The 15,171-nt window shown below is 39.1% G+C and overlaps 1 protein-coding gene across 1 annotated transcript in view; it reads right to left on the bottom strand.

The window, feature by feature from the left end:
• Positions 1-15,171, bottom strand: part of LOC126163053 (probable ubiquitin carboxyl-terminal hydrolase FAF-X) — a 331,505-nt gene that overhangs the window by 186,021 nt on the left and 130,313 nt on the right. Inside the window, exons 17-19 of the mRNA XM_049919945.1 lie at positions 12,325-12,565; positions 5,305-5,442; positions 4,834-5,085 (exon numbers count right to left, since the gene is read on the bottom strand). Of these exons, the coding sequence (XP_049775902.1) occupies positions 4,834-5,085; positions 5,305-5,442; positions 12,325-12,565 (631 nt within the window). The remainder of the gene's footprint in view (positions 1-4,833; positions 5,086-5,304; positions 5,443-12,324; positions 12,566-15,171) is intronic.

The following is a 15,171-nucleotide window of genomic DNA, read 5'->3' as shown; positions in this document are numbered from 1 at the left end:
GAGCTAAGAACACGAGGTAAAAAGTTTTTGGTTTAGACCTGACCAGCAGCCATTTGTATAGAAATCTGAACATCTGTCTTACTGTAGCTGTGTTACATTATACTGCTAGGTTTGGACAAAGAACCAGGGCTGTTGCCCAGGCAAATTGTATGAATCTATCAACTCCTTTTGCAAAAGATTTTAAGGGGATAAAACTAATGCTCCACTAACAGCATCATTTGTATGTACACTGCTTCAATTTTATATGCAAGAAACAAGTTTTTATGGGAGGTTTTTGAAGTGTGGCACGGCTTTTTTTTTTTTTTAAATCCAATAATCTTTATCTGTTGTCAAGATACAATGGTTTAAAGTCAAGCTAAATGTAGCATGTAAAATTCATTCTTAAATGAATTTTATAACAGTTTAAATGGAATAGAACAAACAAAATCGCGTTCTAACAATAGAATTTAAAACTCTCTCTCAAAAAATCTGGCTTCATTCAGTTTTAAATGTTAGTGCAAACACACATTTTTTGAGAGGAGGTTCTTTTTTGTTTTCCTTCCCAGACGCCATTTATATGTTTCAAACTTGAGCACACTGGTTTAACTTTTGTAAGAAGGTAGACAAATACAAGTTATTAATGGCCATCGTGTTGTTTTGTGAAAGCTTTAACCACTGCCATGACATATGCAACATGGATCAAAAGACAATAAAAAACCTATACCGGATCAGTCATCACCAGAGTCAACAAAAATCTATATTGGTTGCCAAGCTATGATGCTCTAAAGTCAATATTAGTTAGAATAAAAGTTAGGAACCGGAACGAAAAAAGGTCTATTATAGCATTAAAAAAGAGAATAGATCCTGGGCAGAGCTGGGATTGTAAAAGAACAGAATTAGCTTTTCAACTTATCCGGCAGCTTCGAAGACATTTCTATCAGAACATCTTGACATATTCGCATTTTATTTTACGAGTTATTCCTACTTTCCCAGCACACTGAATTCTCTTGGCTGAAAAATGTTGGCACACCTACATCTAGCAATTTATAGGCTAAAGTCCCTGCTCCTGGGTACCAAATCCAGAAGATTTGGCATGAATAGTAAACAATACACTGTATATCACTGTATGGCTGAAGAACATACATGTAACAGCTAAAAAAAGGTTTTTCTGGAGTGATAAAATTTCTGGGGATGGATTTGTTCCTGGAGGAATGACATCACGTATCATGTTATTTTACTTGACACAATATGTCTTACAATACAACAACATCTTCCAGCTGTTTATGACATTTTTATCACTCCATTCAAATTTCATACGTTCACAATTCTAATTTGCACCCAATTTTACGTTAACATATCTATAATTTTCTCACTTTTACAGTTTATGAAACAACGTTCACTGTTTCTTGACACAAGAGTGCTATACTCAACAGATCTGAATCAGCAAAAGTTGGAACGATTCACGCTTTTTCTCCTGCCCCTGGCAAACACTACTCTGCATGATAGCTGATGGAAGTAATTAGGTTCATTCGAGTTATGACCAATCACAACACTCACTGTCTCTAATGCACATGCATAACTTCGTGATCATCATGACACCACGAACACACATGCGCACGTTTCAAGAATTTATTCTCCTCGTCAAGTGCAAATATTTATGTAAGTATTTTTTTGTGATGTTTCACACACAAACAATGTGAGTGATGTAGAACAGCACATATGCAAACACCACACAAGACACTTGTGTCTAAAGATTAGTGCTCGGCAATGAGAATAAAGTCTCGAAAAGTGTCGTGCTTCAAATGGCACTGAGCACTATGGGACTTAACATCTGAGGTCATCAGTCCCCTAGAACTTAGAACTACTTAAACCTAACTAACCTAAGGCCAACACACACATCCATGCCCGAGGCAGGATTCGAACCTGCGACCGTAGCGGTCACGTGGTTCCAGACTGAAGCACCTAGAACCGCTCGGCCACAGCGGCCGGCTTTGTGTTGTGCTAAGCATGAGAAAATATGTAACTAATGCAGTCTTTCATTATTTAAATAATGAATGAAATGATTTCCAAAATCATGGATTATTATTTATGAAATGATTATACTTCCCACACAATTTCCAGCGCTAGTTATGTCAGCAGCTAAACATAGTACAAAATTCAGACAACTTTTACTGGATAATCAAAAAGTCTCTAACACATATTTTGATGCTTGTTATGTACATACATCACACACAAACTATGAAAATGCAAGGTGGGATACTATACATTACTTTTACCACCCAAAAAGTTATTTCCCACATTTTCACACCATTTTTTAAAGTCCTTGAAAAGTGTAAAAGCAGGGTTTCACTGTATTACATGACATGGTTACTGTTACTAACAAAGAAATAGGAAGTGCAAATATTTCAACATATTTTGATTCAAATGTCTTTGTAGTTGTCAGGTAAGTCGAGAAGCTAGTTGCCTTCTTTTACAACGGTCCTTTTTAGCAACTCTTCGACTGATTTCACATCATCTTTCAAAGCAAAGAATGATTGTATGCCAGAGATATTTTTCTGTACCCAGGTAAATAACTGAAGAGGTGTTAGAATGTGACATTCTGTAGGGTGCTGCAGACTAGCTCATGATGCCATGAGCTTAATGGTAGCACCAATACCATCACATACATTTTTACCATGACTTGTTGCGAAAAAATTCCATTCTGCGTGAATATGAAAATCATGGTAATGTATGCATAAATTTTTGAGATTTTTCCAGTTTTTGTACTGACTAGCTGCCCCATCACTGAAGTATTTCGCAAAATGTATGTGAGGCAGCTTGTTTTTCACATATGCCATGACAGTGAGAATGTGGGCATGGCAATGGCATCATGAATTAACCAATCACTAAAAACGCACAGGTTCATGACAGACACATCACCTGATTCACCTCTATAGTAAATCGCAAATGGCTGGAGAGTTGTTTGACTGTTGTCCCAATGATATCCTTGGATGGCATCTTGAACTATAAATGCACAATTTCATCTTGTTTCAAATTATCCTTAAAAAACTGGAGATAAGCTGATTGTGATGTTGCTGTGAAGCTGTGTGTGGTCAGTTTGTCCGTTTTTTGACAACACATTTCAACAAAATCTTCCACTGTAATTTGCTTTATTTCAAGACTTGTGCGATCCATGTGTGTCCATTGTTTATAAGAAACAAGTTCATTGTCATCCATAAGGAGTTCACCATACAGTTTGTTATTCATGTGTTCTGCAAGATTTGCCTTACCAGGACACTTTTCACACCTGTGTATCATGAACTGGTAGGAACTGATGTAACACACTAGCAGCTTCATTGCACCTTTGTAATCCAAACCAGAATCCTTTATAGCAGCAAACACCAGCTTAGCATTTTGATGGGTCTCACATACACAAACATTGTGTGTGCCCCTTGCTCTTACAGGCACAACCCATTTTAGACGAAGATTGAAAAATGATGATAAACCTACTTTGGTATTGGGATACATTTCCTTGAATTCTACATATAGTTCCGATATGTTGCACAGCAACAGTCTTCTCTGCATCTGTACACATACATTTCCCATTTTCACCATTACATAGTATTTTTTTCCAGGCATTATTCAGCTGTAGTCATTATTTTCATAAAACTCCGACACTAGCACCTTTATTTCTGAACTCAATTGCTTACCCTGAGCCTGCTGAAGTAGTGGAAGCACTCCTGGGGTTGCTTTTATTTTCCTACCTTTTTTACCATATATGTAGAAACATTGAATTCCTTTGCAGTGTAGTCAATAGACCAGCTGGAAGTTGCAAGGGTAAGAATGGCTACTTCTGGCATGTGGATAAGGCACATTTTTCTTTCAATTCATGCACAATTCTGTCCAAATCAGAGCATTTCTGGCACGATTTCTCATCCTTTGGAGCAGATTGTTCTTCCTCTTCCACCATTAGTGTGTCAGCTATTTTGTGTTTTAATTCCATTTGAGCTTCTTGTAGTTTTCTTCTACCATAGCCGGGCCTGTCTTTTTTCCCAACTTTGTGTGTCTTCATAGGAGACAAACCAAGAGCAGTCACTGAAGTATTTAATTGCTCATCCGCTGTGGTTGTAGGTGGCTGATACTCTTTGTCACTGCCATGTGAATTATCAGAATATTCTTCATTTTTTAGCAGTGTATCACACCTTGAACATAACTTTTGTCCTGGTTTCATGTTAAGTCCCATGCACTGAATCACTTTCCACACATATACAGACACAAGCAGACATATTTAAAGACCAAATATTATATATGTCTGCTTGTGTCTGTATATGTGTGGATGGATATATGTGTATACACTCTCGCACGCGCGAGAGTGTATACCCGTCCTTTTTTCCCCCTAAGGTAAGTCTTTCCGCTCCCGGGACTGGAATGACTCCTTACCCTCTCCCTTAAAACCCACATCCTTTCGTCTTTCCCTCTCCTTCCCTCTTTCCTGATGAGGCAACAGTTTGTTGCGAAAGCTTGAATTTTGTGTGTGTGTTTGTGTGGCTGTCGACCTGCCAGCACTTTCATTTGGTAAGTCACATCATCTTTGTTTTTAGGTATATTTTTCCTACGTGGAATGTTTCCTTCTATTATAACTATATATATATATATATATATATATATATATATATATATATATATATATATATATATATATATATATATAAAAACAATAGTTGTTATTAACATAAAGCACATTATGTTATCATGATTATTTAATATGTATGAGCTGTTTAGTGTTGGCAATTAACAGATGCAAAATTTATAGAAATAAACTGGATTCAATACAGGATTGATATACACATAATTAAATGATCAACATTCACTTACCTCTAGATTATACAAGACTTGTGATGGTGAAGATGCAAAGAACATGTTGTCAACAGTAGCTGATGGACATGACGTTTCTCCATGAGCATGGCTCTGGAAAAGTGCTTGCAAGCATTCCTCTGTATATACATCAGGTGGTATTAATTTTAAGAGAGTTCTGGCTCCATCACGCAATGGCGGATACTGCAGACGGCAACCCAAATCAGCTAACTGGAAGAAGAACTGTGCGCAATGTGGCCGCTGCGACATAAGCTAAAAAGAAAACACAAATAAATAAATTACAAGCTACAAAATGGGCAAATTTTCAATTACATAATTCCTAAATCTCAAAATCAAGGTAAAATAACCCCAATTTATTACATCTGTTTGAATACCATAAATGTTACAATAAATGAGTACACTGTTTCACGAGGAATCAAGATTGAGACACACACAAAAGAATAAAAAACTGGAGTAACTTTTTTTACTTACAACACCTGGAAGAATGTTCTCTGCTTCCAGATTTGGCCCATCATATGGATGCTGTGGAGAGCTTGTTGAACTATCAGAGCTGCTGTCTGGTGAACTTGGCATATTGGAATTTACCTGACATAATTTTGCTGACAGAAGCTGAAACAGCAAGGGTACAACACAGATTGTAGAAAAATATTACTGACTTCTGTACAGTTCAATGCCAAGAGCACTTGGTACCACCTACTAGATAAACAGCAGTGATCCCCAATCATGGGACAAACAAATGCGAAGACACAAAAAGATTTATTCAATGCATGCACCAGTCTTTTTAAAAAATGAAGTTCACAGATTCTTGTATTTTGCATTTAAATTGCCGACTCATTTTTTCTTAGCTTACAGGCATCATAGTTGATTTTTCTATTATGCAAATGTGTAACAGGATGTAATTGATGCTGCTCTACAAGCTAGTGTATCCTGTGCAAACCTCATAATCTCTGCACAGCTACTGCATCCTACATCTACTTTAACCTGATTTGTATATTCAAGCCTTTATTTTCCTCTATAATTTTAACACCTGCCCCTCCCTTTCCTCAATTACCAAAAGATCCCTTGATATCTCAGAATGTGTCCAATTCAAGCACCAACTAACCTTCAGAATGGGAAAGAATCTTCTTCAAAGACTTACTTTTAAAACTGATGAATGGTAAATGACATTTAGTGTTTATAGATGTTTTATTAAGCCACGGACTATAGAATCAGCATGTTGATTGGTAGTGGTCATTTTAACAATCTTTAACTATAGCATAATGAAGCAACTTCCAGTGTATCACGAGTGCTACCTACAAACTCCTCTTAGAAAAGGAAGCTAACTATCCACATTGCACGCACACAATTATTACAAAGTGTGCTTCCTCTGCACCACTGCTTATGTGATGTACGTATATGTGTCACAATTTTACTGTCACAGATGGATGGAATGAAAACTGAAATATGTCTGTAGTGTATGGAAGATTTTTTCATACATTTGTTTCACAAGCTGTGACCACCAAATTTTGTCATGCGTTAAATCTAGTATTTGAAATAAAAATGTAATTATTAGTAACTTATGTAATTGGTATTACTGTTTTACAAAATAGGTATATCAGCAATGATCTTTAAAAACAATTTAGCTTTGTGGCCGTCATTTTTACCCTCCAGAAAATTGGGAACCTCTGTATTAGATGCTATTATAAGATCTTCCAAGTCCTTTCTCCATCTTTGACAGAATTACAATGTCACTGAACATTAAAAAAACCTTTTTCTAAGCTACAATTGTCACCCTTTCTTCAAACTATCTTCAAAGCATGTCATGGTGTGACAGGTTTCAGTTTACTCCCCCAATCAATCATGATCGACCCCACGGCTCGCAAATTACCTCCTGTTGACTCTCCAGAACTTCTTAACCTCAAATTTCAGTGCACCATCATTCTGCAAATCCCTCAACATGAAACTAACCTCACAGTTTCAGAAAAAAAAAAGAAAAACCTCCAATTCACCACCTAAAAATTGATCAGGACCTTGTGATCCTACCTGCTGATAAAGATTTCACTATTGTGGTTATGAATCGCAGCGATTACTTGGTGGAGGGACTACACCAGCTGCCAGATACACACACATATAACCCCTGCCACAGTGACTCCCATTTCAGAAATTCAGCAGGATCTCCAGCCCTTCACAAACCCCACACAGAGAATCTCTGCTCCTGTGAACCAACACTTCCAGCCTATTATCTGTAACATATCCTCCTATCAAAAAGACACCAATCATTTCTTCACTGAATTTCTCCACCATTACTGTTCCTTTACCATATGGTTCCCTGCTCATCACACTAATATCCCTAATGTCCACGGCGTTGCTGCTATTTTAACACTACCTTTCCCAATGCCCGATGGCCTCAAGACCTATAACTTCCTTCCTGGTTACCATAACGAACTATATCCTTACACATTATCACTTCTCCTTTGAAGGCATCACCTACAAACAAATTCACGGTAAAGCAATGGGCACCCACAATGCACCATACTATACTACTTATTCGCAAGCCATCTAGAGGAATCCTCCTTAACAACCCAGAATCTCTAACCCCTCACCTGGTTCATATTCAATGATGACATCTTCATGATCTGCACCCCAAGGATGAGAACACCGTATCCACGTTCCTCCAGAACCTTCTCTCCCTTTTACTTCATCTGCCCCTCTTCAGCCCAACAAGTCACCTTCTACGAGGTTGAATACCACAAGGATTGTTACATCAGTACATCTTTCCACATCAAACCTATCAACCACCAATAATCCTTTTGCTTCATCAGCTGCCACCCATTCCACATCAAGAAGTTCCTTCCACACAGCCCTACCACTTAGTCAATGATTCTGTAGTGACTACCATTACCTCTCGAACTGAGGCCCTCACAATCTGAAATAACCCACCCAACCTTGTCCAGAAACAGATCTCCTATGCCATGCCTCTCCAGTGACCTACCATCCACCATTTACCCACAATCCCTCAAAACAGGCACTCCTCTCATGTCTCGGTACCATACAGGACTGTAGCAACTGAATCACATTCTCTGCCATGGTTTTGACTATCTATTCTTGCCCTGAAATGAGATATATCCTCTCCACCATGACAACAGTAGTATTTTGCTGCACACTGAAATTATGCAATACCCTTGTCCATCCCTACTCCACCACTGCTCCTTACCACTCACCTCATGGCTCACATCCTGGCAACAGATCCAGATACAAAACCTGTCCTGTATATCCTCCCGCTATCAACTACTCCAGTTCTGTCTGCAATTCTACTCAATCAAAAGCGGGGTCATCTGTGAAAGCAGCCATACAATCTAAAAACTTAACTGCAACCACTGTGCTGCATTCTAAGTGGGCGTGACACGTAAGTTCTCTGTCCCCATGAATGGCCACCACCAACTGTGGCCAACAGACAGTTGCATGACCCAGTTGCTGAATATGCCACTCAACTACGTGCTTTACTTTAATAACTGCTTCACAGCCTATGCTATCTGGATTCTTTCCATCAACACCAGCTTTTCTGAATTACGCATCTAGGAACTCGCCCTATGACATAGCCTTTATCCCCATAACCTCCCTGGGCCTCAAACTTCACTAGCACCTGTTCTCCATTTGCCTATCCCCTTTGTTGCTCTCACGCAACTACACACATCACATATTCTGGCAACATGCCTCTTCTCTACTTGTCTCCTCCCAAATCACAGCATCCCAACTCCGCACCTCTTTCTTACCACCACTAACCAACCACACTAGAGTGCTGCTCACGTGAGCTGCAGCCGGACTTCACTGCCTAAAGCAAGTGGCCATGCCTGTGTGAGGCATTATGTGAATGTGTGTTTTTTCACTTCTGATGTAGGACTTCGCCCTAATGCTGAAATATGTCTAGCCTTCATTTTTACCATGCCTGTCTGCGACTCAATGTCTGCTCTAGGAAGTCTTGATTGGACCATACACATTTTGCTTTATTTTAAAGCATTGTCAGCAGTCACTGAAATAAAATAAAGTGCGTTTCCTTGCAAATTTGTTTGTCAAGACTGTAGACAGAACTCCTTTTTTAAATTACTACTGTTGAACAGTATTAAATTACTCTAAACAGAGATAAACACATTTCAAATGCAGCTTACTTCAGAGAAAGAACAAGCAGTACAAAAACTTCCTAGCTATATATACCACAAAGAAAAATAAACAACAGTCATTCTGTGTTCACAGAAAACCCATAAAAACCCAGTGAGAGAGAGAGAGAGAGAGAGAGAGAGAGAGAGAGAAGCTGTCAGTTACATGCTCCACAGATTAAGCATAATTGTCCTCACCTTTGGTTAACACATTTCTAAAAAATACAGCTTTTTCTTGCAGAATAGGCCCTGAAATTATACTTCCTGCCAAACGAACACAGCTTCACTCCTTTTTTCATATTCAAATTTCTTCACCGACTTCCGTTCAAACGGAGAAATAGAGTATGTGTTTGGTGAAAACTTGGCAATTTTGTTTCCATTTCTATGCAAATCTCCAACTGTCACTTCACCGACTCCATGCAGCAGTTTTTACGTTTCTCCTTCGTCTAGTCTTTTAAAATCTCCAGTGTCACATTCAGTGGCACAAATTTTCTCTTACTCCTACCACTCATTGAATGTATGAATTAAAACTTTAAGACACACACAGTTACACAAACACAGCACAGTACAATGCACATACATACAACACTTTAAAATTAACATGGCACAGGTGGGCACACTACAGTATGGATGTTACTACACAATCAACTACAGTACATACAGCAATGGTAAGCCAATATTGTAAAATGTGTATTGCATTGTTACTTAGGCATACTGTATTCTAATGACCACTGATGCTGAGTAGGCACAACAGGGGTAACAATAAGGATGGTATGCAATGTACAACTGATTGTAAGGCGGTCCCAATCACTGAAGGGTCCACAAAGAAAGGGCATATATACTTCTCAAAACCTAATGGTACCTGCCCATCTGTAACAGAAATGCATTAGCAGTCTGAGACAAAGGTTTTTTTTCTGTGCATTATGAACAAAAACCTTAAGTGGGACAGTTTTCCCTGAATTGAAAATGGAAAGAAATTTCAAACTGTAACACATTTGAAAGAGCAACGAATGTACATGTGGACAATGTATGAAAACATATTTTTACTCTAGTTTTATCTAAAATTTTAATTTTCTTAAGGCCAGCTCAAGTTACACGGAACCCATTGCAGCTGGTTACCAAGCCCCCACAGAACGCATCTCTGCCTACGTAGATCAACACCTTCAACCCATTACATGCAGTCTCCCATCCTTCATCAAAGACACCAACCACTTTCTCGAACGCCTGGAATCCCTACCCAGTCTGTTATCCCCGGAAACCATCCTTGTAACCATTGATGCCACTTCCTTATACACAAATATTCCGCATGTCCAGGGCCTCGCTGTGATGGAGCACTTCCTTTCACGCCGATCCCCCGTCACCCTACCTAAAACCTCTTTCCTCATTACCTTAGCCAGCTTCATCCTGACCCACATCTTCTTCACTTTCGAAGGCCAGACACACCAACAATTAAAGGGAACAGCCATGGGTACCAGGATGGCCCCCTCGTACGCCAACCTATTCATGGGTCGCTTAGAGGAAGCCTTCTTGGTTACCCAGGCCTGCCAACCCAAAGTTTGGTACAAATTTATTGATGACATTTTCATGATCTGGACACTCAGTGAAGAAGAACTCCAGAATTTCCTCTCCAACCTCAACTCCTTTGGTTCCATCAGATTCACCTGGTCCTACTCTAAATCCCATGCCACTTTCCTTGACGATGACCTCCACCTGTCCAATGGCCAGCATCACACGTCCGTCCACATCAAACCCACCAACAAACAACAGTACCTCCATTATGACAGCTGCCAACCATTCCACATCAAACGGTCCCTTCCCTACATCCTAGGCCTTAGTGGCAAACGAATCTGCTCCAGTCCGGAATCCTTGAACCATTACACTACCCTCCCGACCTGGTACAGAAGCAAATAACCAGAGCCACTTCCTTATCTCCTCAAACCTCGGAACCTCCCACAGAAGAACCCCAAAAGTGCCCCACTTGTGACAGGATACTTTCCGGGACTGGATCAGATTCTGAATGTGGCTCTCCAGCAGGGATACGACTTCCTCAAATCCTGCCCTGAAATGAGATCCATCCTTCATGAAACCCTCCCCACTCCACCTAGAGTGTCTTTCCGCCGTCCACCTAACCTTCGTAACCTCTTAGTTCATCCCCATGAAATCCCCAAACCACCTTTCCTACCCTCTGGCTCCTACCCTTGTAACCGCCCCCGGTGTGTGTATAAACATTCAACGTGGAAAAAAATATATCTATCTCTATATATAATTGTGTGAATCTTTTTGTTGTGCCTATCGCGACTCAGCATCTCCACTATATGGTTCCATTGTTTAAAAGTAAAAACTGGTCACGTGGAAATTACTTTCCCCACCTACTACAATTTGGACTGCTCTGCACATGTGCGAATTTGGCAGCTTGGGCGCACCAGAAAAATTTTTCCGGGTAGCATCTGGCTGCTTGTTGCTACTGCTGATACAGCAACAGCCACACTGCAAGTAGCAGAAGCAGGTACTGCTTATACGTGACTCAACTGCACATGCCCATCAGCCAACTGGCAACTGTTAGAATAAACCCAATGTTAACAGCTGTGACATCACACTCATCAGAAGCAGTTTGTTATGAAGAATTTCATAGTCTTCGTCCTAGCGCTTTTGACGCATTTCGCTGTTGGCAGATGCCTGTGTGTGTATTGCACTTGTTGTAAGTGTCGCATTTCCTTCGCAACTGGAGTTTTATTTCATTTTTTTCTCTCTCTTTTAAGTGTTATTGTGATTTTTTGTCTTGTTTATGTTTTATGGCCACAGTATTGTTCTGCAATGGCTGGATACAATAAAATTCTTCATCAGAGTGTCAGTTCGTACCAGTCGAAACTACAAAAATTTAACTGAAAACTGAAACAACGAAAAATTCCTAGAATTCTAAAAAATTCCCAGCTTTTTCCCAGATTTTCCCTGTTGTCCTGGGGTGTTTACACCCTGTAACATATATTCTGTGTCAATGACGTGCAGTGTACTAAAATTGAACACCTGTGGGTCGAAGAACATTAGGAATAACTTAGGCAAAAAAAAACCATGATTAATAACAGGATTCAATACTGTTTAATGGTAGTAATTTAGAACACGAGAACTGTTTACAATCTTGGCAAACAGATTTGTAAGAAAAACCACAGTGTTACAGTGACCACTGAAGGAACAGTGTACTGTCTACAGAAGACTGTAATTAAAGTCAAAAAGGATGGTGTATATCCTACAATACTTGTATAAATGATTTAATATTGTTCACTGAAAATTTTTTAACTTCAGTACATCTGTTAATAAAGGAATAAAAAGTTCACTATGATCCAATATTCCAAGCACTTACCATTTTATCGCGGAGTGGTATCTGTGACAAAAGTTTCCTGTCATCAGCAGGATCAAGCAGTTCTCCATTAATGAATAGGTCCAACTTGACATTAGTTCCACTTGCTTTGATCCGCCGCAAAATCTGCCTTCGCAAGGATGCTAAGGTATCATTACTATGTGTGAAAATGTCAATATCATCCACTGGCCGACCCGGATTTGAAAACCGTACAAGTAACGACAAGTGCTTTCCTCTGCATGCCCTGGAAAAATTTAAACCTGAAATAAGTGTGCATTTAAGGGGAATAATTAATAATTTGACCAACTTGTAAGTACCACTTCAACTACAATCACTTCTGATGCCATGAAGGAAAGCATCACTTCCAAATCACCAATGATGGTCTTGCACAGACAACACAGAAATTACAGGTATAATATGCAAAGCAATGAAGCCCTCAAGTCAAATAGTTTTGAGGATAATTTTAGCTTCCAAACTCACCGATTCTTCCTTGAAACTGGAAGAAATTTAAGAAAGACTCACGCGTTTTACAAAGAGCTGGAAAGTAAAATATGTAGGTAGCATGACAGTCTGAACTATGAACCCAAAAGTTAGAGACACACTGAAATTCAAGTAATGTTTGCATGGAAAAATGTAAACTGGCTGCAAATTGCTTGGGAAGATCACTGAGCATTTTAAAGGAAGAAACAAGAGTATTACCAAACTAGCAGTAATGAAACTTATTAAACAATGTTTAAATGTTACGAAACCAGCTTCACATACAATTCTTTAAAATAAATTAAATGACAGTAAATTCATTTAAACACATAAAAATATAATCTGCACTTTTTAAAACACCATATGTGTCTTCTTTTGGGCAGCTGATTAGGATAATCAATGCTGCTGAATAGCTTGATAGTGACACTGAACTGTGATTCCTTCAGTGTTGCATATTAGACTATTTTTAGGATTCCGTACATCAATCGATAAAAATGGAATCCCTGCAGGATCCTCTGTCATTCTGTATGCCCGACTGTTAAAGACTCCCTTTTCTCAGTGATGAGTATAGGAATCAGGTTGAAATTTAAGTCACGTATTATGGTCTACAGTTCCTTGGCAGTGTGAAAAATTTAAGCTTCTAAGTCACTGCAATCAAAAGATATGGCCATACGTGTCTTCTATTTTGATACTCTCATACTTTCTCATCAAAGACTCAACAATGTGAGGAGTTGCCAGAAATAAAACAGGTTTCAAGTTCTACATTTAGCTGTAGGTTCCCTTTCCCCAGTTGATTAACTGGGGAAGGTTAGGGGCACCCAAGCCCTCTTAGTGTCTTGCACCAGGCCATTGCACCACATGAAACAATTATTATTATTATTATTATTATTACTATTATTATCATCATCTTCATCTGTATACATAGTTAAGTTTCTATAATAGATATAATTAAGTTTCTATGTATCCCTCAGAGCGTGAGTCCTACTAGCACTAATTCTGACAGGTTGTTTACAGCATAAGCAGTTAGCCACATGTCATGTTAAAATTCTTTGTTGTGCATATGGTCAAGCATCAACCACCTACTGTTCATGGTTTCTTATATTGCTTCATTTCTTATTCTTCTTAATGGCATCTAATCTGATATTTCCCTTTATTATTTGTCTCTTATGTATATATCGAATCAGCCCATATTTTCATACTCTGACTGACAAAATTGTGACATTTTTAATAACACAATTTCTTTCTGGGTCACTTGGAGGAGGCTTTCCTGGATCTTTAAGTCTTCAGCCCTTGTTCAGTTTAGATATATTGATGACATTTTTAGCATATGAAACTCATGGTGAGGCTGACTTGTTAAAATTCCTGGAATCTCTGAATACATTCTCCCAATTCAATTTCACATGGTTCTATTCCGCATCCCATGCCACTTTTTCCAATCTTGATCTCGTCCTCACTGAAGGCCAGCTACACACTTTCATCCACATTAAACCTACTAACAAACAACAGAACTTTGATTTTGACAGCAGCCACCCTTTCCATGTCAAACGTTCCCTCCCGTACAGCATTGGCATCCGAGGCAAACTTATTTGTTTGGCTGTAGACTCTTCACAGCAATACATCACCATTCTCACCTCAGCCTTCACTTCAAGTAATTACCCAACCAGCCTAGTTCAAAAGCAGATTTCCTGGGCCACTCAGTAGTATCCTTGTCTTTAATGAATTTATCAGTTGCTTTGACAAGGATATGATTTCCAAAAATTATGCCCTGAAATGAGGCCCATTCCATCAGATTTTGCCAACCAAAGCCAGAATAGTTTTTCATCACTCTTCCAATCTTCGCAGTATTCTTGTCAGGCAATATGCTGCTTCTGCACTGATCTCCCTACCCTATGGCTCTTACCCCTGTGACTGTCCCCGCTATAAGACTCACCCTATGCGACCTCCTATCACCACCTACAGCAGCCCCGAAAGTAGAAACACATACTACCAAAGGGGAGAGCCACCTGCGAAATGACATGTCATATCAGCTGTTATGTAAACACTTTTCCACCTTTTACATCGGCATCACTACCATCAAATAATCAATTACGATGAATGGGCGCAGGCAAAGTGTGTATACTGGTGACATGCACTATCCTGTTGCAGAGCACGCTCTACAACATGACAATCATGACCTCGGCATCTGTTTCACCACACATGCCGTCTGGATTCTTCCCCTGGCCATCAGTTCCTCAAAACTCTGCAGGTGGGAAATAGTGCTACAAGTAGTGCTAGAGTAGATGAGGTTCCCAAAGCTGAAATACATTTATTAACAATTTATGACATTAGTTATAAATTGTGAGATTAAAAATATGAGAGAGAAAATTCAAGATT

The sequence above is a fragment of the Schistocerca cancellata genome, chromosome 2 (assembly GCF_023864275.1).
Source record: "Schistocerca cancellata isolate TAMUIC-IGC-003103 chromosome 2, iqSchCanc2.1, whole genome shotgun sequence".
Classification (NCBI taxonomy): Eukaryota; Metazoa; Arthropoda; class Insecta; order Orthoptera; family Acrididae; genus Schistocerca; species Schistocerca cancellata.
Note: the sequence above shows the minus strand (reverse complement) of the source record. Positions and strands in the feature narration are given on the sequence as shown.